We start from the raw sequence: 23,758 nt of genomic DNA on the forward strand, positions 1-23,758 counted from the left end.
AAGAAGTGCTTCCTGACATCACCCCTGAACGGCCTGGCTCGAATTTTAAGGTTCTGCCCCCCTTGTTCGGGATTTTCTCACCAGAGAAAATAGTTTCTCTCTATCTACCCTATCAACTCCTTTAATCATCTTAACACCTCAATTAGATCACCCCTTAATCATCTTTACTCAAGGGAAGACAAGCCAAGTCTATGTTTATGCCATACTGAAAACATTCTGGATGCACTTGGCTTGGGAAGCAGGCTTTTTTTTAATTTCAGTTTACAAACACAGAATGAAGTTTCCCATTTGACATTTGATCCCAAATATCCTTACTCTTTTTTGTTACACTTTAGATTCATTAGCAATCTTTTGAATACAAGCAGAATTTCATTATGTATTGTATAAACAAAATTTGTGCTGAGTGCTAATAATTCAAATAAACCTGCCAATCACCGAATATGGTATTACAATTAACAGGACTGTGATTAGTTTGTAAACAATTTTTTTTTTAAAAAGTAAAATTAAAAACCATATTACTCTTTGCTTTAAATTACATTTTGTTCCCATCAGAATTCACGAAAGTCTCAGTAAATTTAGTTTAAACAGGTTATACCTGGGCACCAGGTGTTCAACTCCAATGGCACCATTCCGAACACATCAAAATGGTAAAAGGAAGAACCTTTTCATAGAATAACGCATCAACTATATGCGTTACTCTGACCCCATTTCAATGTAGCAATATAAAATATGCAACATTTTACAGTTTTATTAAATGTGAATGTACAGCTTGCACTCAAAATGTAGTTTAAAGTCAAGTTGTGCCTGTTTAGATTGGTTTCCCGTTAAACTTCGCTAACACAAGAGATTCCAATCAATTCTCTGCAACACCCATGTCAAATTAACATACATGGTGTAGACAGAGACCACACCGGTCTGATTTGTCATAATAAATACCCATTAGACAAATCTATTTATACTCATTTTTAATTTTAAACCAGATTAAATTGCACACTGTTTTCTACCCCACAGTCAAATTTCCAGCTCTGAAATCCTAGCTCGCCATGTTATCTCTTCCCCACTCCCTCTGCAAATATCAGTCTACGTAACATATTTAAAAATCATTCCTTCTTCAATCATCTGTTGGATGTTCATCGTCATTTGCGATTGCCACACGTTTCCCACGCCTTTGGACGTGATCTTCATTAATTTTTTCCAAAGCTTCAATCTATAAGATTTTTTTTTAAGAAAGGAACATACATTTTATGACAGTCCATGTACTAAAATTAATCTTGAATAGCTACTTAGCACTCTAAATCTAAAATCATGCAAGATCAGTTTCAATGCAATTTTAGCACTGAAAGGATCACCAAGATAAAAATACAAAATAATTATTAAAAAGTTGGTACGTGATAAATTGTTTCAAAATTTTTTTGGTTCATAACACTGAGCGCCAACAACAAAAAAGGGACTGACTTAGAAGAGCTACTGAGCCTGGCAGTGAGGGGGTTTAAGTAATAAAAAAACCAAAAAACTTGCAATTATATAGCGCCTTTCACAACCTCAAGATGTCCCAAAGTACTTTACAACCAAATGTACTTTTTAAAAAAAGTGCAGTCACTGTCATAATGTAGGAAATGCAGCAGCCACAAAAGCTCCCACAAACAGCAAATGACCAGATAAACTTTTTTTTAATGATGTTGATTGAGGGATAAACATTGGCCAGGACACCAGGAAGAACTCCCCTGCTCTTTGAAATATTGCCAAATTATGTCAATGAAATGCCGTAAGTTAGTATCGAGCTCAGCCTCAGCAATTTCTCCATCAATTTCCACCCCCCATTCCGTGATGACATCAAATATTTTTGAAAACAGAACCAACGTGAAAAACAATTCTCACTGTAATTCTAACAGTTTCATTTTCCTCCATGATCTTATCACTTCACTAAGACAAAGGCTCACAGGTACTTGTTGCTCTCTGGTATCTCGCCCAAGTAGCTATTTTTTTTTATTAAATGTGAACGCTGTGAAATTGGGGTCATCAGAGCTAAGCCCTGATCTTGTTTCACACATACACTTTATAACAATTAGGAGCAGGAACCTTGGCTGTCCCCCACTCTTCATTTTTAGTAAAGTTAGAGTGTTGTGGGGGGGGGGGGGGGGGAGAAGAGAGAAAGAGAAGATTCTCTCCAATGTAAACCTGCTTATAAACTTTGCACTTCAAACTATTATATGCTGTCAGTTTTCTCAATTAAATGCTTGTTCTTCAATTGATACAAGTTGAAACTGCATTTTGTTTTAAAGCCAGGATAACCATGTTCATTAAAACCACCTGGAACATTTGCAAACTTCTGTAAACACCTTGGAAAAATAATTTTTTGGATATAGTCAAAAGATTTTACGCTACTGCAAATTGATTCCTTCATTCTTGCCCAGCCAATTACTTTTCCCCTTGCAGCGACATATTATTGGAAAATGCAGTCCAGGTTGCTCTTTCATCTAATGGAGTTTTACAAAGTGAACCCTCAAAATACTGAGATTTTAAAAACAAGCCACGCTTTATTGCATTAAAAAAGGTTATACCTCAGCAATGAAGTCCACTTCATTATCCGCTGTAATACCTAAACCAGAGACAGCATTGAAAAGCTCCCTCTCACTCATTGCATCTGCAACTCCTGACTTCTGGAAGAACTGCAATAAAGAAAGCAGTATAAAAGGACATGTATGTGGCTTAAGAAAACCATAAGTTAAGCACACACCTTCGACTTTAAAAGTACCAATTTCAAAAAGAAAAAGATTTGCATTTATATAGCACCTTTCACAACCTCAGGATGTCCCAAAGCGCTTTACAGCCAATGAAGTACTTTTGAAGTGTAGTCACGGTTGTAAATGTAGGAAATGCACCAGCCAACTTGCACACAGCAAGGTCCCACAATGATCAGATAATTTTTTTTTAAAAAAAGCGATGTTCGTTGAGGGAAAAATATTGTCCAAGATACTGGGGAGAACGCCCCTGCTCTTCAAAATAGTGCCACGGGATCCTTTACGTCCACCTTAGAGGGATGGCACCTCCGACAGCGCAGCGCTCCCTCAGTACCGCAGTGGACTGTGCTGCCTGGATTATGTGCTCAAGTCTCGAGTGGGATTTGAACCCACGACCTTCTGCCATGGAGGCAAGTGCGCTACCCACTGAGCCACGGCTAAACCCAGCCTACCATTAGTCCCGTATTTTCGATAGGGGGCCTCAGTCCAGTCACGTGCGCTCCTGCAGACAACACATTTGTTTTTGCCATAATTGATTCTAAATCTCAGAGCAGTGACGAGAACAGACCCACGAAATACAAACAGATCAACCCAGCGGCACTACCAGTCTGAGAAACAACATGTATTCATGTACTGCTCCTGGTGTGCAGAAAAACATCTCGGACTGCATTACAATAAGAGGAAAAGGCTTTGGTGGATACAAAGCACAAGTGAAGGGGGTAAAAAGGTGCTAGGATGGAGAACAAAAGGCATGTCCAAAAGAGGACGTTTTTGAAAGTATGGAGGGAGGTGTCCTGGTGGAGGGAACTTAATAGATACGTTCTGGTGGAGGGAGGGTCCAGTGTCAAATGGAAGGGGTTATGTATTGAGACAAAACAGGAGACGGCAAAGGAAGGGCAAGAATTTGGGGGGAAAAAAAAAATCAGCATTTTGGGGCGCTGGAAACTAATGTAACTCAGAGAGGGTGGAGTCAAAGATTGTGGGTGAAGATGCAGTCTGTGGTATCTTGGACAAATTGAAGCTTCAACATCACAGTAATTACAAATGGCACTGTCTGCAGAAGGCCAAGTCATTAAAGCAGGGAGGCCTTTGAATAATAATGCATCGTTTTGGTAGGACAGGGTTTGGAACAGTGAGGTACTTCTGTAACACTAGAGCTACCCTAGAGTAAACCCTGGTTTAAATTAGTGATATGATATTTTACTGCACAAACTTGTTTTTTTAATATACTGCAGCAAATAATGGTGTATAATATAGAATTTACAGCACAGAATCAGGCCATTCGGCCCAACTGATCTATGCTGGTGTTTATGCTCCACACGAGCCTCCTCCCATCAACATATCCTTCTATTCCTTCTCCCTCATATACTTAACTAGCTTCCCCTTAAAATGCATCTATGCTATTCGCCTCAACTACTCGTGGTAGCGAGTTTCGTGTGGAGCATAAACGCCACGCCGACACAGACCAGTTGGGCTGAACGGCCTGTTTCTGTGCTGTGTAATCCCACATTCTCACCACACTGAATAAAGAAGTTTCTCCTGAATTCCTTTTTGGATTTATTGGGGACTATCTTATATTTATTTACACAAGAGTACTGTGCACAGGATACAGAAGCACTGGAGAAAGTGCAAAAATGAATTACAATGTCGATACCAGAGCTGGGAGGTTATATTTATCAGGAAAGACTGAACAGGCTGGGGCTCTTTTCTCTAGAAAAGAAAACGCTGAGGGGTGACCTAATAGAGGTCTTTAAGATTACGAAGGGTTCGATAGGGTAGACAGAGATAATGTTTCCACTTTTGGGGGTTCCAAAACTAGGATTCATAAATATAAGATAGTAAAATATAAGAGAGGAGGCTCGTGTGGAGCATGAACACCAGAGACCTGTTGGGCCGACTAGACTGTTTTTGTGCTGTACATTTTATGTAAAGCTGCACTAATTCAATGCCAAGGTACGTTGCGTAACGTGGATCTGTAACAGCAAAAAGTGACGCAATCGCTACCTGAGACACATTTCTGCAATCTCTGAACAGGAACTCTAGTCCATGAGGATGGGTGGGTTCCACAGACTGGCTGACATCAATCAACCAAACCTGTAAAGAAAGAAAACACACACCTATTATAGGAAAGGTCAGATCACGTCGAACGTGTAAAAATCATAGAATCATAGAAGTTACAACATGGAAACAGGCCCTTCGGCCCAACATGTCCATGTCGCCCAGTTTATACCACTAAGCTAGTCCCAATTGCCTGCACTTGGCCCATATCCCTCGATACCCATCTTACCCATGTAACTGTCCAAATGCTTTTTAAAAGACAAAATTGTACCCGCCTCTACTACTGCCTCTGGCAGCTCGTTCCAGACACTCACCACCCTTTGAGTGAAAAAATTGCCCCTCTGGACCCTTTTGTATCTCTCCCCTCTCACCTTAAATCTATGCCCCCTCATTATAGACTCCCCTACCTTTGGGAAAAGATTTTGACGATCTACCTTATCTATGCCCCTCATTATTTTATAGACTTCTATAAGATCACCCCTTAAACTCCTACTCTCCAGGGAAAAAAGTCCCAGTCTGTCTAACCTCTCCCTATAAGTCAAACCATCAAGTCCCGGTAGCATCCTAGTAAATCTTTTCTGCACTCTTTCTAGTTTAATAATATCCTTTCTATAATAGGGTGACCAGAACTGTACACAGTACTCCAAGTGTGGCCTCACCAATGCCCTGTACAACTTCAACAAGACATCCCAACTCCTGTATTCAATGTTCTGACCAATGAAACCAAGCATGCCGAATGCCTTCTTCACCACCCTATCCACCTGTGACTCCACTTTCAAGGAGCTATGAACCTGTACTCCTAGATCTCTGTTCTATAACTCTCCCCAACGCCCTACCATTAACGGAGTAGGTCCTGGCCCGATTCGATCTACCAAAATGCATCACCTCACATTTAACTAAATTAAACTCCATCTGCCATTCAGCGGCCCACTGGCCCAATTTATCAAGATCCCGTTGCAATCCTAGATAACCTTCTTCACTGTCCACAATGCCACCAATCTTGGTGTCATCTGCAAACTTACTAACCATGCCTCCTAAATTCTCATCCAAATCATTAATATAAATAACAAATAACAGCGGACCCAGCACCGATCCCTGAGGCACACCGCTGGACACAGGCATCCAGTTTGAAAAACAACCCTCTACAACCACCCTCTGTCTTCTGTCGTCAAGCCAATTTTGTATCCAATTGGCTACCTCACCTTGGATCCCGTGAGATTTAACCTGGTGTAACAACCTACCATGCGGTACCTTGTCAAAGGCTTTGCTGAAGTCCATGTAGACCACGTCTACTGCACAGCCCTCATCTATCTTCTTGGTTACCCCTTCAAAAAACTCAATCAAATTCGTGAGACATGATTTTCCTCTCACAAAACCATGCTGACTGTTCCTAATCAGTCCCTGCCTCTCCAAATGCCTGTAGATCCTGTCCCTCAGAATACCCTCTAACAACTTACCCACTACAGATGTCAGGCTCACCGGTCTGTAGTTCCCAGGCTTTTCCCTGCCGCCCTTCTTAAACAAAGGCACAACATTTGCTACCCTCCAATCTTCAGGCGGTGGATGATTCAAATATCTCTGCTAGGGGACCCGCAATTTCCTCCCTAGCCTCCCATAACGTCCTGGGATACATTTCATCAGGTCCCGGAGATTTATCTACCTTGATGCGCGTTAAGACTTCCAGCACCTCCCTCTTTGTAATATGTACACTCCTCAAGACATCACTATTTATTTCCCCAAGTTCCCTAACATCCATGCCTTTCTCAACCGTAAATACCGATGTGAAATATTCATTCAGGATCTCACCCATCTCTTGTGGTTCCGCACGTAGATGACCTTGTTGATCCTTAAGAGGCCCTACTCTCTCCCTAGTTGCTCTTTTGCCCTTTATGTATTTGTAGAAGCTCTTTGGATTCTCCTTTGCCTTATCTGCCAAAGCAATCTCATGTCCCCTTTTTGCCCTCCTGATTTCTCTCTTAACTCTACTCCGGCAATCTCTATACTCTTCAAGGGATCCACTTGATCCCAGCTGCCTATGCATGTCATATGCCTCCCTTCTTCTTTTTGACTAGGGCCTCAATCTCCCGAGTCATCCAAGAATTCCTACTTCTACCAGCCTTGCCCTTCACTTTGTAAGGAATGTGCTTACCCTGAACCCTGGTGAACACACTTTTGAAAGCCTCCCACTTACCAGACGTCCCTTTGCCTGCCAACAGACTCTCCCAATCAACTTCTGAAAGTTCCTGTCTAATACCATCAAAATCAACTTGAAATTTCTTCTTTATTTCATCAGAACTCCAGTTGGTGTCGTAAAGACTTTTAATGGAAGGAATGAGTTTATTTGGCATATGTCCCTTCAACATTAATGCTGGGGGGGGTAGGGGGAGGAAAACATAGGAACAGCAGGAGTCCATTCAGCTCCTCGATCCAGTTCCTCCATTCAGTTGGATCATGGCTGATCTGTAACTTAATTCCATCTACCTGTCTTGGTTCGATAACCCTTACCTAACAAAATCTCTCTCAGGGAAGAGGGCGATTTTTATGAAGTGGCAAGATCTGCTAGTATCTGAATCACCATCAGGAATTAAGACAAAGCAAAATGATTTTTTTTTAAAATTCTGTAATAGGATGCAAATAATACTGTTGTATTACAAGTAGATTAATTTAGAGTTTAAAATGATGGCTGAATCTACCTTCAGCCTTCTGAAAGGACCCAACACTCCATTCCAAGGACTTCCATTTAGTCTCTGGTAGTCGAAGCTTCTCGTTCTACTCCACTCCCAGTAAAATTATCACTCAACTTTCTTACCTCCTACACACTTAAAAGTATTCTTACCTTCCCCATATACCACAGCAGGTTGTATGCACTCAGGTCAGCATGAACAAGCTGGCATTCATTATAAAGTTGTTGCATCATCTATAAGATAAGACAGACCATCAACTAATAGCGTTAAGAAAGCCTTAGTTTAGGAAATATTGATCAATTTGGTTTCCTCAACATTTGCTAAAAGGAGCAGGGGAGTGGGATTAATTAGACAGCTCTTTCAAAAGGCACAGGCACCGAATGGACTCCTATGCTTTAACATACCATGACACGATGGCTGAATTGGTGCACACAATGTCCCCCTGAAACGGTCAAGACTTGGTGCATTTTTAATTCTTTTGGATTACACAACAATTTCTGACAGTCACAGCACTATTAGAAACAAAGTATTTTCATTGCAAATTGAGCTTATGCCCAGAGAAAAAATATCTTACATGCAAAACCTGGTAGTAGGCCTGTTTCATATCTTCAGTGCTGAGTTTAACATCCTTTAATTTAGGAGCTGGAACTTGATCCTGGCCTATGAAGGACATCACCAGAATATGCTTCTTAAGGACAACCACCTCTGGACAGAGAATTCCGACTTTCTGCATTCTGCAGAACAGAAAACAACTTGCATTGATATAGCGCCTTTAACATAGTAAAATGTCCCACCTGACACCGAACCACATCAGGGGATATTAGAACAGGTGATCAAAAGCTTGATCAAAAAGGTGGGTTTTAAGGAATGTCTGAGAGGGAGGGAGGGTTTAGGGAGGGAATTCCAGAGGTCTGGAGGACAGCAAATGTTACACCCCAGTTAAAAAAAGAGGGATAAACCCAGCAATTACACGCTAATCAGCCTAACGTCAGTGGTGGGGAAACTGCGAGACAATAATCCAGGAATTGGCACTAGGAAAAATATGGCCCAATAAATGAGTCACCACGGATTTGTTAAAGGAAAATCTTGTTTGACTAACTTGATTGAGTTATCTGATGAAGTAACGGAGAAGGTTAATGTGTATATGGACTCTCAAAAGCATCTGATAAAGTACCACATAATAGATTTGTTAACAAAATTAAAGACCCTGGAATTAAAAAGGGACAGTGGCAGCGTGGATTCAAAATTATCTAGGGGACAGAAAGCAGAGAGTAGTGGTGAACGGTTGTTTTTCAGACTGGAGGGAAGTTTACAGTGGTGTTCCCCAGGGGTCAGTATTAGGACCACTGCTCTTTTTGATATATATTAATGACCTGGACTTGGGTATAGAGGGGATAATTTCAAAGTTTGCAGATGACAAAACTTGGAAATGTAGTAAACAACATGGAGGATAGTAACAGACTTCAGGAGAACATAGACAGACTGGTGAAATGGGCAGACGAAATTTAACACAGAAGTGAGGGGTGATGCATTTTGGTAGGAAAAATGAGGCAATATAAACTAAATGGTACAGTTTTAAAGGGGGTGCAGGAACAGAGACCTGGGGTTCACATACACAAATCTTTGGCAAGATAAGTTGACAAGACTGTTAAAAAAGCAAATGGGATGCTTGTCTTTATTAATAGAGACATGGATTACAAAAGCAAGGAAGTTATGCTAAACTTTTATAAAACACTGGTTAGGCCTCAATGGAGTATTGTGTCCAATTCTGTGCCCCACACTTTAGGAAGGATGTCAAGGCCTTAGAGAGGGTGCAGAGATTTACTAGAATGGTGCCAGGGATGAGGGACTTCAGTTATGTGGAGAGACTAGAGAAGCTGGGGTTGTTCTCCTTGGAACAGAGAAGGTTAAGGGGAGATTTGATCGAGGTGTTCAAAACACTTCATGATTTTGATGAGTAAATAAAGAGAAACTGTTTCCAGTGGCAGAAGGGTCGGTAACCAGAGGACACAGATTTAAGGTGAGTCAGACTTAAAGATTCAACATGCAGTTTATTGGACAAAGCTTTGGGAGAAGGCTGGGCATTCCGCAACACCGCAGCTCCCTTCTCAACTTTAAAATGGTTGTCATGCTTTTTTATACCTTTGAAATACAGATTTCAGTAGCTTTTACATCGTAAATCTTGATTACACACATTTATTGTATTCTCAGACTGCAAGCCAGTTCTGGAATGTACAAACTCAACACTTTTAACTGTCTTTCCCACAGTCACAGAATCCATGTTTTTTTAATAGTGTCCCTTTGTTAATAGAATCCATTTTGTTTAATTAAGTGTCCATTTTATTAGTAGTCAAGCGTTATATTTAAGCCTTTAATTAAGGTTAGTCTAATCTACACAAAGCGCATTTCAATGTGGTTTTAGGGTAAATACCACTGTTATGTACCCATTAGTCACTTCATCGTTGCCCTTAATTCAACAGTCCAAAATCCACGCTAACAAGGTGATTGGCAAAAGAACCAGAGGCGATATGAGGAAACTTTTTTTTTTTTTTACACAGCGAGTTGTTATGATCTGGAATGCACTGCCTGAAAGGGCGGTGGAAGCAGATTCAATAGTAAGCAACTTTCAAAAGGGAATTGGATAAATACTCGAAGGGAAAAAAATTACAGGGCTATGGGGAAAGAGCTGGGGAGTGGGACTAACCGGATAGCTCCTTCAAAGAGCCGGCCCAGGCACAATGGCTTCCTTCTATGCTGTATCATTCAATGATCACTTAGGGCCTAGGCAGCTGAAGGCACGGCCGCCAATGGTGGAGCGATGAAAATCGGGGATGTGCAAGAGACTAGAATTGGAAAGGTGCAGAGATCTGTAAGGGTTATAGGGCTGGAAATTAGGAGGTAGGGACCTTGTAGGAAGGGCATGCACAGAAACGAAAGTCATTTCACTCTTTGCTCATCTGGAATTATTTTAAATTTGCAAACAGATGCACCGTAAAGCTTAGAATGGTATTCAGAATCATGAATATAAATTACCCCTAAAGGGCAAGAGCTCTACTTGTGTAACTAAACAACCTTGTTCAACAAAAGAAGCAAGAAATAGTATAAAATCAAAGGAAAGGGCTTATACAAATGCAAAGAATATCAGAGATCCCACAGACTGGGAGAGATATAAAGAACAACAAAGGGAAACAAAGAAAGTAGTTAGTTATGCAAAAATGGAAGCTGAGAAAACTTGCAAGGGATATAGAGGACAATACAAAAAGGTTTTGCAGGTATATTGAGAGAAAGAGGGTGGCTCAGGGTAATGTGAACCCTTAAAGACACAGACAGATACAGGTGATATTGTAATTGAAAGTAAGGAAATGGCAGACTTACTAAATAATTGCTTTGTATGGGCCTGCACAGTAAAGGAAGAGGATAAAATAGCAGAGATACAAGGAAAACTAAAAATAATCAAAGGGGAGGAACTCTGACAAATACAAAAAATAATCAAAAAGGCTAATGGAATGTTGACCTCTATTTTAAGGGGGCTGGAAGTTATGCTAGTTGTATAAAGCTCTGGCCAGACTGCATCTGGAGTACCGTGTTCAGTTCTGGACACCGCACCCCCATCCATCAGCCAGGACTACAGCAACCGGTATCCAAAAAGTATCGGTGGGAGCAACTGTTGATATGAACATTGGATTACCAGGGCTCAATTATGAGATTTTACATACAGTAGGTTTGTATTCCCTGGAATATAGAAGGTTAAGGGGTGATTTGATTGAGGTTTCTTGGATTTTGAAAAGGAATTGATAGTGTAGATAGAGAAACCTTTTCCATTGGTGGTGGTGGTGGGTGGAAGTCTAGGACAAGGAACATAACCTTAAAATCAGAGCCAGGCCATTCAGGAGAGAAGTGAGGAAACACCTCTTCATGCAAAGGGTGGTAGAAGTGTGGAACTCTCTCCCACAAAAAGCAGTAGATGCTAGCTCAATTAATAATTTTAAAATCTGAGAGATAGACTTTTGCTAGCCAAGGGTATTAAGGGATATGGAACCAAGGTGGGTAAATGGGAGTTAGGATATTGATCAGCCATGATCTCAGTGAATGGCAGAACAGGCTCGAGGGGCTGAATGGCCTCCTCTTGTTCCTATGACTGATCGCACAAACTGCTGCAATGAAGACAAAGCTGCAAACAAGATTGCAAGTTGGTCTGTAATGAAAGGACAGAATTAAAAATGCACAATAAGCAAGTACTGGAGTGTGGTAGCACAGAAGTATACAAAGACTTTCCAGCACAACCAGTTCCAATCAACATTCAAAAGCAAAATACTGTGGATGCTGGAAATCTGAAATAAAAACAGAAAATGCTGGAAAAGCTCAGTAAGTGAGGCAGCAATGTGGAGAAAAAGAGTTCACGTTTCAGGTTGAAGATCTTTCATCACTTCTGACGAAAGGTCTTTGACCTGAAACATTAACTCTTTCTCCACAGATGCTGCCTTACTTGCTGAGCTTTTCCTGATCAACATTCAGGTCAACCTATTAACTATAAAAAGAGAGAGACTATACCTGGCTAAGTTATGCATTTCCTTTTCTGCCCACATACGGATGATTCTGCGAGGATTCAACTTGCTAAAGCGGTCTTTGAATCTGTAATCGTCCTTGATGTACTTATCGCGGTTTCTGAACTCATTAAGCGTTGTCTTAAAAACTTTGATGGCACACTCTCTGGGAACTATTTTGTCATCCATACTTCAGAAGGAGAAAGAGGGGTAAACTACAATGAATTTGGGCAAATATTGATTTCAGCCTTAAAAAAAGGGAAGAAAACTTGGACATACATGTTAAACGTGTGCTGCAACACCCATCAGGAAACGTAGTTATCATTATTCTTTTGATTGAAAGAATAAACATCTCTTGCTAGTAATTTCATTTACTGTTATCAAAATATTCAATGGCCAAGTCACTACTCAAATTTACAGGAACTGCAGCTTTATCTGGAGCAAAAATGCACCGCCAACTAAACAAGAAACCAAATAGAAAAACACTTCAATCCTTGTGTTATAATCCAACATACAGCACAGAAACAGGACATTCGGCCCAACTGGTCCATGCCGGTGTTTATGCTCCACACGAGCCTCCTCCCACCCTATCCTTCTTTTCCTTTCTTCCTCATGTGTTTATCCAGCTTCCCCTTAAATGCATCTATGCTATTCACCTCAACTACACCTTGTGGTAGCAAGTTCCACATTCTAACTAATCTCTGGGTAAAGAAGTTTCTCAATTCCCTATTGGATTTTTTCCTAAAAAATTGGTTCTTGGGATGTGGGCGTCGCTGGCGAGGCCAGCATTTATTGCCCATCCCTAATTGCCCTTGAGAAGGTGGTGGTGAGCCGCCTTCTTGAACCACTGCAGTCCACGTGGTGAAGGTTCTCCCACAGTGCTGTTAGGTAGGGAGTTCCAGGATTCTGACCCAGTGATGAAGGAACAGCGATATATTTCCAAGTCGGGATGGTGTGTGACTTGGAGGGGGAACGTGCAAGTGGTGTTGTTCCCATGTGCCTGCTGCCCTTGTCCTTGTCCTTCTAGGCGGTAGAGGTCGTGGGTTTGGGAGATGCTGTCAAAGCCTTGGCGAGTTACTGCGATGTATCCTGGAGACGGAACACACTGCAGCCACGGTGCGTCGGTGGTGAAGGGAGTGAATGTTTAGGGTGGTGGATGGGGTGCCAATCAAGTGGGCTATTTTGTCCTGGATGGTGTCGAGCTTCTTGAGTGTTGTTGGAGCTGCACTCATCCAGGCAAGTGAGAATATTCCATCACACTCCTGACTTGTGCCTTGTAGATGGTGGAAAGGCTTTGGGGAGTCAGGAGGTGAGTCACTCGCCGCAGAACACCCAGCCTCTGACCTGCTCTTGTAGCCACAGTATTTATGTGGCCGGTCCAGTTAAGTTTCTGGTCAACGGTGACCCCCAGGATGTTGATGGTGGGGGATTCGGAGATGGTAATGCCGTTGAATGTCAAAGGGAGGTGGTTAGACTCTCTTGTTGGAGATGGTCATTGCCTGGCACGAATGTTACTTGCCACTTATCAGCCCAAGCCTGGATGTTGTCCAGGTCTTGCTGCATACGGTCATGGACTGCTTCATTATTTGAGGGGTTGCGAATGGAATTGAACACCGTACAATCAATCATCTTCGAACATCCCCATTTCTGACCTTATGATGGAGGGAAGGTCATTGATGAAGCAGCTGAAGATGGTTGGGCCGAGGACACTGCCCTGAGGAATTCCTGCAGCAATGTCCTGGGGCTGAGATGATTGGCCTCCAACAACCACTACCATCTTCCTTTGTGCTAGGTATGACTCCAGCCACTGAAGAGTTTTCCCCGATTCCCATTGACTTCAATTTTACGAGGGCTCCTTGGTGCCACACTCGGTCAAATGCTGCCTTGATGTCAAGGGCAGTCACTCTCACCTCACCTCTGGAATTCAGCTCTTTTGTCCATGTTTGGACCACGGCTGTAATGAGGTCTGGAGCCGAGTGGTCCTGGCGGAACCCAAACTGAGCATCGGTGAGCAGGTTATTGGTGAGTAAGTGCCACTTGATGGAAGACGACACCTTCCATCACTTTGCTGATGATTGAGAGTAGACTGATGGGGCGCTAATTGGCTGGATTGGATTTGTCCTGCTTTTTGTGGACAGGACATACCTGGGCAATTTTCTACATTGTCGGGTAGATGCCAGTGTTGTAGCTGTACTGTAATAGTTTGGTTAGAGGCGCGGCTAGTTCTGGAGCACAAGTCTTCAGCACTACAGCTGGGATGTTGTTGGGGCCCGTGGCCTTTGCTGTATCCAGTACACTCAACCGTTTCTTGATATCACATGGAGTGTATCGAATTGGCTTCTGTGATGGTGGGGATATCAGGAGGAGGCAGAGATGGATCATCCACTCGGCACTTCTGGCTGAAGATGGTTGCAAACGCTTCAGCTTTGTCTTTTGCACTCATATGGTGGACTCTGCCATCATTGAGGATGGGGATGTTTACAGAGCCTCCTCCTCCTGTTAGTTGTTTAATTGTCCACCACCATTTACGACTGGATGTGGCAGGACTGCAGAGCTTTGATCTAATCCATTGGTTGTGGAATCACTTAGCTCTGTCTATAGCATGTTGCTTCTGCTGTTTAGCATGCATGTAGTCCTGTGTTGTAGCTTCACCAGATTGGCACCTCATTTTTAGGTATGCCTGGTGCTGCTCCTGGCATGCGCTTCTACACTCCTCATTGAACTAGGGTTGTTCCCCTGGTTTGTTGGTAATGGTACAGTGAGGAATATGCCAGCTACAATTGTGCTGGAATACAATTCTGCTGCTGCTGATGATGGCCCACAGCACCTCATGGATGCCCAGTTTTGAGCTGCCAGATCTGTTCTGAATCTATCCCATTTAGCACGGTGGTAGTGCCACACAACACGTTGGATGGTGTCCTCAGTGTGAAGACGGGACGTCGTCTCCACAAGGACTGTGCGGTGGTCACTCCTACCAATAGAGTCATGGACAGATGCATCTGCGACAGGTAGATTGGTGAGGACGAGGTCAAGTAGGTTTTTCCCCTCGTGTTGGTTCGCTCACCACCTGCCGCAGGCCCAGTCTGGCAGCTATGTCCTTCAGGACTTGGCCAGCTCAGTCAGTCGTGGTGCTACCGAGCCACTCTTGGTGATGGACATTGAAGTCCCCCACCCAGAGTATTCTGTGCCCTTGCTACCCTCAGTGCTTCCTCCAAGTGGTGCTCAACATGGAGAAGGACTGATTCATCAGCTGAGGGAGGGCGGTAGGTGGTAATCAGCAGGAGGTTTCCTTGCCCATGTTTGACCTGATGCCATGAGATTTCATGGGGTCCGGAGTCAATGTTAAGGACTCCCAGGACCACTCCCTCCTGACTGTATATCACTGTACCGCCACCTCTGGTGGGTCTGTCCTGCCGGTGGGACAGGACATAACCCAGGGATAGTAATGGAAGAGTCTGGGATGTTGACTGAAAGATATGATTCTGTGAGTATGGCTATGTCAGACTGTTGCTTGACTGGACTGTGGGACAGCTCTCCCAATTTTGGCACAAGTCCCCAGATGTTAATGAGGGCGACTTTGCAGGGTCGACTGGGCTTGGTTTGCCTTTGTTGCGTCCGGTGCCTCGTGGTCCGTCCGATTTTATTCTTATTATGACTTTTTGTAGTGAGACAGTACAACTGAGTGGCTTGCTAGGCCATTTCAGAGGGCGATTAAGAATCAACCACATTGCTGGAGTCACATATAGGCCAGACCGGGTGAGGACAGCAGGTTTCCTTCCGTAAAGGACATTAGTGAAGCAGATGGGTTTTTACGACAATCCAGTAGTTTCATGGCCACCATTGCTAATACTATTTTTTTTAAATTCCAGATTTTATTTTAATTAATTGAATTTAAATTCCCCAGCTGCCGTGGCAGGATTTGAACTCATGACTCCAGATTATTAGTCCAGGCCTCTGGATTACTAGTCCAGTAACATAACCACTATGCTACCATACTCAGGTTCCCTAGTTTTAGACTCCCCAAGTGGAAACATCTTCTCCACATCTACCATATCAAACCCGGTCATAATTTTAAAGACCTCTATCAGGTCACCCCTCAGCCTCTCATTTCTGGAGAAAAGAGTCCCAGCCCGTTCAACCTTTCCTGATAGGTGTAACCTCAGAGGAAACTTAATGTCTGGGCTGGTTTATTTTTGGACGAGTACATACCTTCCTCCATTAGCATGAAAGACCACCGACTCTTTGCCTGTGCTGATGCAGCCATTGATGTTTTCCAATATCCCAGCGTTCACCATTTTAAAGAGCAGCAAGCGGGTATTAGAGTCTACAGCTTGGTCCTGAGATGGCAACGAAAGTAAAAAAAAAGGCACCAAATGGGAACTTAGGTACAATTGTTGAATTCGAGTTTGAAGCTTCGGTTCAAGTCAGTCAAAAAAAATAACATTTCTAATCAACTTACTTTCCACGGTGCTTGTGGTGGGGACCAGAACAGTGTAGATTGAAACTACGTTGATGACCTGCTCGCATGTTGGACATCATTTTAAGCACCTTGTTTTTGGACACTAAGGGAATCAAGGGGTATGGGGATAGAGCAGGAAAGTGGAGTTGAGGTAGAAAATGAGCCATGATCTTACTGAATGGTGGAGCAGGCTCGAGGGGCCATATGGCCTACTCCTATTTCAGTAAGGCCTTCGATAAAGTCCCGCACAGGAGACTGGTCAAGAAGGTACGAGCCCATGGAGTCCAGGGTGCCTTGGCACTTTGGATACAAAACTGGCTTAGTGGCAGAAGGCAGAGGGTGATGGTCGAAGGTTGTTTTTGTGACTGGAAGCCTGTGGCCAGTGGGGTACCACAGGGATCTGTGCTGGGGCCCTTGCTGTTTGTGGTCTACATTAACGACTTGGATATGAATGTAAAAGGTATGATCAGTAAGTTCGCTGATGATACAAAAATTGGTAGGGTGGTAAATAGCGAGGAGGATAGCCTCAGTCTGCAGGACGATATAGATGGGTTGGTCAGATGGGCGGAACAGTGGCAAATGGAATTTAACCCGGAAAGGTGTGAGGTGATGCACTTTGGAGGGACTAACAAGGCAAGGGAATACACAATGAATGGGAGGACCCTAGGCAAGACAGAGGGTCAGAGGGATCTTGGTGTGCAAGTTCACAGATCCCTGAAGGCGGCGGAACAGGTAGATAAGGTGGTAAAGAAGGCATATGGGATACTTGCCTTTATTAGCCGAGGCATAGAATATAAGAGCAAGGAGGTTATGATGGAGCTGTATAAAACACTGGTTAGGCCTCAGCTGGAGTACTGTGTGCAGTTCTGGTCGCCACACTACAGGAAGGATGTGATCGCTTTAGAGAGGGTGCAGAGGAGATTCACCAGGATGTTACCAGGGCTGGAGCGCTTCAGCTATGAAGAGAGACTGGGAAGATTGGGTTTGTTTTCCTTGGAGCAGAGGAGGCTGAGGGGGGACATGATTGAGGTGTACAAAATTATGAGGGGCACAGATAGGATGGATACTAAGGAGCTTTTTCCCTTCGTTGAGGGTTCTATAACAAGGGGGCATAGATTGAAGGTAAAAGGCGGGAGGTTTAGAGGGGATTTGAGAAAGAACTTTTTCACCCAGAGGGTGGCTGGAGTCTGGAACTCACTGCCTGAGAGGGTTGTGGAGGCAGGAACCCTCACAACATTCAAGAAGCATTTGGATGAGCACTTGAAATGCCATAGCATACAAGGCTACGGACCAAATGCTGGAATATGGGATTAGATTAGACTGGGCTTGATGGCCGGCGCGGACACGATGGGTCGAAGGGCCTCTATCCGTGCTGTATAACTCTATGACTATTATGTTCTTAAAACAGACTGGCAATACTTGTGAAATACAGTCATGCCTTGACTCAGCATTAAAACTTTCTTCTAATGAAAAGTATTAATATCAATGAAATCATGCGGGCTGTTGATAGTTCAGTCAACAACAGACGTTTTGTACAAACGGAAAACAAAAGGATTTCAATTATGTTTGCACGTCACTCTGCTTTTTAAGAAAGGAGAGAGAGAAACCAGGGAATTATAGACCAGTTAGCCGAACATCTATTGTGCAGAAAATGCTGGAGTCTATAATTAAGGATAGGGTGACTGAACATCGAGAATTTTCAGTTAATCAGAGAGAGCCAGCATGGATTTGTGAAAGGTAGGTAGTGCCTGACAAACCTGATTGAATTTTTTGAAGAGGTGACTAAAGTAGTGGACAGGGGAATGTCAATGGATGTTATTTATATGGACTTCCAGAAGGCATTTGATAAGGTCCCACATAAGAGACTGTTAGCTAAGATAGAAGCCCATGGAATCGAGGGAAAAGTACGGACTTGGTTAGGAAGTTAGCTGAGCAAAAGGCGAGAGTAGGGATAATGGGTAGATACTCACATTGGCAGGATGTGACTAGTGGAGTCCCGCAGGAATCTGTCTTGGGGCCTCAATTATTCACAATATTTATTAACAACTTAGATGAAGGCATAGAAAGTCTCATATCCAAGTTTGCCGATGACACAAAGATTGGTGGCATTGTAAGCAGTGTAGATGAAAACATAAAATTACAAAGGGATATTGATAGATTAGGTGAATGGGCAAAACTGTGGCAAATGGAATTCAATGTAGACAAATGTGAGGTCATCCACTTTGGATCAAAAAAGGATAGAACAGGGTACTTTCTAAATGGTAAAAAGTTAAAAACAGTGGATGTCCAAAGGGACCTAGGGGTTCAGGTACATAGATGTCATGAACAGGTGCAGAAAATAATCAATAAGGCTAATGGAATGCTGGCCTTTATATCTAGAGTACAAGGGGGCAGAAGTTATGCTGCAGCTATACAAAACCCTGGTTAAATCGCACCTGGATTACTGTGAGCAGTTCTGGGCACCGCACCTTCGGAAGGACATATTGGCCTTGGAGGGAGTGCAGTGGAGGTTTACTAGAATGATACCTGGACTTCAAGGATTAAGTTACGAGGAGAGATTACACAAATTGGGGTTGTATTCTCTGGAGTTTCGAAGGTTAAGGGGTGATCTGATTGAAGTTTATAAGATATTAAGGGGAACAGATAGGGTGGATAGAGAGCAACTATTTCCGCTGGTTGGGGATTCCAGGAGTAGGGGGCACAGTCTAAAAATTAGAGCCAGACCTTTCAGGAGCGAGTTTAGAAAACATTTCTACACAAAAAGGGTGGTAGAAGTTTGGAACTCTCTTCCGCAAACGGCAAATGATACTAGCTCAATTGCTAAATTTAACTCTGAGATAGATAGCTTTTTGGCAACCAAAGGTATTAAGGGATATGGGCCAAAGGCAGGTATATGGAGCTAGATCACAGATCAGCCATGATCTTATCAAATGGTGGAGCAGGCAAGAGGGGCTGAATGGCCTACTCCTGTTCCTATGTTTGAAAAGATACAGACAAGGTCTGGCTTAATATTGCACAGCATTTTTTAAAATCAAGCTACTAATTATAAACCTTCAGCTGCTGATCGATCAATTTAGACAGTAGGAATTTCAGCATTGGACTACATATGGGCATTTCCAACATACTTACACTGGTCCTTCTTTCAAAAAAAAAAGTCCAACAATTACAGTAGCACACAATCATCTCAAAATATGGAACAGTAAGATGAGAAATTTACATAAGTATTTTTTTTAAATAGTTGATTAAAATAAAGATACAATGTTCATCCAGAGATGTAAACCTGTGGACAAGTTGAGAAGGCAGTTTTAAAAAAGCATACAGGATCATGGGCTTTATTAATAGAGGCATAGAGTACAAAAGCAAGGAAGTTATGCTAAACCTTTATAAAACACTGATTAGGCCTCAGCTGGAGTATTGTTCAATTCTGGGCACCGCACTTTAGGAAGTAACGGTGGAACTGTTACAGAAAGTTAATGCTGAAATCCATGAAAGTAGAATCTGAGAAAATGATTCATACATTGCAGGGCTATGGGGAAAAAGGAGGGGAGTGGGACTAATTGGACAGCTCTTTCAAAGAGGTGGCACAAGCACAATGGGCTAAATGGCTTCCTTCTGTGTTGTAAAGATTCTATAAGTACTAGTCGTATTTCATAATTGTCAACAAAATGAGACTTACAGAAGTAGAATGTTCTTTCTTCTCGTGAATCTTGGCACTGCGACGCCGTTCCGAGTACGAATGTTGCTTTAACTCATTAAAAACACGATTAGATAGTTTCAAGTCCATTCCGATTCCATCGCCAACTTGGAACTCTGGAACAAACTAAAAAAAGGAAAAACTTTTTGGATTATTAAATGTAGACAATAAGCATATGTAGCACTATCTAGGTCATGTTTTCATCATAGTGTCGTTGGGTCTTATCTCCTTTACAGGTTAGCAAATAGTTCTCAGCTATTCTCACTCACAAATTAAAGGCAAGCAATTTTCACATTTTTCCAAGTATCACAGTAGGTACAGCACAGGAGGAGGCCATTCAGCCCACTGTGCCGGCTCTTTGATAGAGCTATCCATTTAGTCCCATTCCCCTGCTCTTTCCCCATAGCCCTGTAAATTTTTTCACCTTCAAGCATTTATCCAATTCCCTCTTGAAAGGGTCTATTGAATCTGCTTCCACCCTTTCAGGCAGTGCATTCCAGATCATTACAACTTGCTGCGTAAAAAAATGCTTCCTCATGTCGCCTCTGGTTCATTTGCCGATCACCTTAAATCTGTGTCCTCTGGTTACTGATCCTTCTGCCAGTGGAAACAGTTTCTCCTTATTTACTCTGTCAAAACCATTCGTGATTTTGAACCGCTCTATCAAATCTCCCCTTAACCTTCACAGTTCGAAGGAGAACAATCCCGGCTTCTCCAGTCTCTCCACATAACTGAAGTCTCTCATCCCTGGTACCATTCTAGTAAATCTCTTCTGCACCCTCTCAAAGGCCTTGATATCCTTCCTAAAGTCTGGTGCCCAGACTTGAACAATACTCCAGCTGAGGCCTAACCAGTGTTTATAAAGGTTTAGCATAACCTCCTTGCTTTTGTACTCTCTGCCTCTATTAATAAAGCCCAGGATCCCATTTGCTTTTTTTAAAAAAAAAATTAGCCTCCTCAACTTGTCCTGCCACCTTCAAATATTTGTGTACATACACCCTCCAGGTCTCTGTTCCTGCACCCCCTTTAAAACTGTACCAGTTTACATTGCCTCTCCTCATTCTTCCTAGCAAATTGTATCACTTCACACTTCTCTGCGTTAGATTTCATCTGCCATGTGTCTGCCCATTTCACCAGTCTATCTATGTCCTCCTGAAGTCTGTTACTATCCTCCACATTGTTTACTACATTTCCAAGTTTAGTGTCATGTGCAAACTTTGAAGTGATTCCCTCTATACCCAAGTCCAGGTCATTAATATATATCAAAAAAGAGTAGTGGTCCTAATATTGACCCCCTGTGGAACACCACTGTAAACTTCCCTCCAGTCTGAAAAACCACTGTTCACCACTACTCTCTGCTTTCTGTCCTCTTGCCAATTTTGTATTCACGCTGCCACAGTCCCTTTAATTTTGCTAACAAGTCTATTATGTGGTACTTCATCAAATGCCTTTTGAAAGTCCATAGACGTGACCCTCATCAACCCTCTGTTACTTCTTCAGAAAAGCTCAATTAAGTTAGTCAAACAAGATTTTCCTTTAACAAATCCATGCTGACTTTCATTTATTAGTCCATATTTCTCCAACTGCCAATTAATTATCCCCACCACTGACGTTAGACTGACTGGCCTGTAAATGCTCGGTTTATTCCTCTCCCCTTTTTTTTTTGATGTGGAGATGCCGGTGATGGACTAGGGTTGACAATTGTAAACAATTTTACAACACCAAGTTATAGTCCAACAATTTTATTTTTAATCCCACAAGCTTTCGGGGGCTTTCCCCTTCCTCAGGCGGTGTCATATGTCATTTCCACACCGCCTGAGGAAGGGGAAAGCCCCCGAAAGCTTGTGGGATTAAAAATTAAATTGTTGGACTATAACTTGGTGTTGTAAAATTGTTTACTTTTTTTTTTGAACAGGGATGTAACATTTGCTTTTCTCCAGTACTATCCCCATATCTAAGGAGGATTGGAAGATTATGGCCAACACCTCCACAATTTCCTCAGTAACCTAGGATACATCCCATCTGGACCAGGTGACTTTTCGACTTTGAGTATTGACAATCTTTTAAGTACCTCCTCTTTATCTATTTTTATCCTATCACTACCACCTTCTCCTCCGCTACAATGGCAGCATCCTCCTCTTTAGCGAGGACGAATATGAAACATTCATTTTAGATCCTCAGCCTCCACAAGAGGATCTCCTTCCTTTTTTGACTCTAATTGGTCCCACCCTTCCTTTGACTACCCTTTTACTATTTATATGTTTATAAGACTTTTGGTTTCCCTTTTATGTTAGCCACTAATCTATTCTCATACTCTCTCTCTGTGCCCCTCTTATTCCCTTTAAGATCTCCTTGGTACTTTCTGTATTCAGCCTGGTTCTCTACTGTATTATGAACCTTACATAGGCCTCCTTTTTCTATTGCATTTTAATCTCTATCTTTAGCCATCCAGGGAGCTCTAGCTTTGGATGCCCTTCCTTTCCCCCTCATAGGGGAAGAGTCTACTCTGTACCCGAACCAACTCCTCCTTAAAGCCTCCCATTGTTCAATTACTGTTTTGACTTCCAATTTTTGATTCCAATCCACCTGGGCAAGATCCCTTTTTAAACTCACTGAAATTTGCCCTCCTCCAGTTAAGCATTTTCACAATTGATTGTTCTTTGTCCTTGTCCACAACTATTATAAACCAAATGATATTATGATCACTGTTTCCCAAATGCTCCCCCACTGAAACATGCTCCAACTGCCCCACTTCATTCCCCAGAACTAGATCCAGCACTGTTTCCTTCCCAGTTGGGCTGGAAACACACTGTTCCAGAAAGTTCTCGAACACATTTCAGGAATTTCCCCCCCTCCCCCCTTTACACAGTTACTGTCCCAATCTAAATGGGGGACTTCAATTATCGCTACTCTAGTTCTTGCATCTTTCTGTAATTTGCCTGCAAATGTTCTCCTCCATCTCCTTCCTGCTATTTGCTGGCCTCTAATATGTTATATACTTAATATTAATGTCTATTTTTCTGCATTTGCACTTTGCAAGAATAGAAAAAGGTAGTTAAACTAATATAAAAAGCATCACCCCACCCAAAAAAAAGTTCAAGAACCACCAAAAGATTACTAAGAAAAAGACAAATGCTTACATTTTCCATTCGGGCAGTGTTCCTTCTGCCACATGTCACCTCGTCGTGCTTGGTGGTGATCTCTTTGCCTTTTCGCACAAATCCTCGTTTTGGATTTGTCGAAGGTTTATCTGTCAGCACATTTTAGAAAAAATCATTCATAACTAAAAATACTTCAGACCAAACCTTAGACATTTGAAACAAAACCCCCCCCAAAAAAACTTATTCTATACCTCTATGCTTCATGTGCCAAAAATTGTAACATTCAACATGTGTAAAGGGTCACACTACTATATCAATCACCAGCTCTCTACAGTTAAATGAGACCTATTACTAAGGAATGACAAATATCATTGCGTTCTTCATGCAGCAATGAAGTATATTAACAGGTACTTCCTGAATCCACTCTGACCTAGGATGACTATTCATGCACTCCCATGTGTGACAACGCCCGAGAAA

General features: G+C 42.4%; 1 protein-coding gene across 1 annotated transcript in view; it reads right to left on the reverse strand.

The window, feature by feature from the left end:
• Positions 1-231: 231 nt before the first annotated feature.
• riok3 (RIO kinase 3 (yeast)) overlaps positions 232-23,758 on the reverse strand; it is a 34,524-nt gene continuing 10,997 nt past the window's right edge. Inside the window, exons 5-13 of the mRNA XM_067977653.1 lie at positions 23,321-23,430; positions 20,163-20,306; positions 16,237-16,364; positions 12,035-12,217; positions 8,058-8,217; positions 7,636-7,716; positions 4,746-4,835; positions 2,562-2,669; positions 232-1,207 (exon numbers count right to left, since the gene is read on the reverse strand). Coding sequence (XP_067833754.1) covers positions 1,112-1,207; positions 2,562-2,669; positions 4,746-4,835; positions 7,636-7,716; positions 8,058-8,217; positions 12,035-12,217; positions 16,237-16,364; positions 20,163-20,306; positions 23,321-23,430 — 1,100 coding nt within the window. The 3' untranslated portion in view covers positions 232-1,111. The remainder of the gene's footprint in view (positions 1,208-2,561; positions 2,670-4,745; positions 4,836-7,635; positions 7,717-8,057; positions 8,218-12,034; positions 12,218-16,236; positions 16,365-20,162; positions 20,307-23,320; positions 23,431-23,758) is intronic.

Source organism: Heptranchias perlo, chromosome 3 (genome assembly GCF_035084215.1).
Source record: "Heptranchias perlo isolate sHepPer1 chromosome 3, sHepPer1.hap1, whole genome shotgun sequence".
NCBI classification, from domain to species: domain Eukaryota; kingdom Metazoa; phylum Chordata; class Chondrichthyes; order Hexanchiformes; family Hexanchidae; genus Heptranchias; species Heptranchias perlo.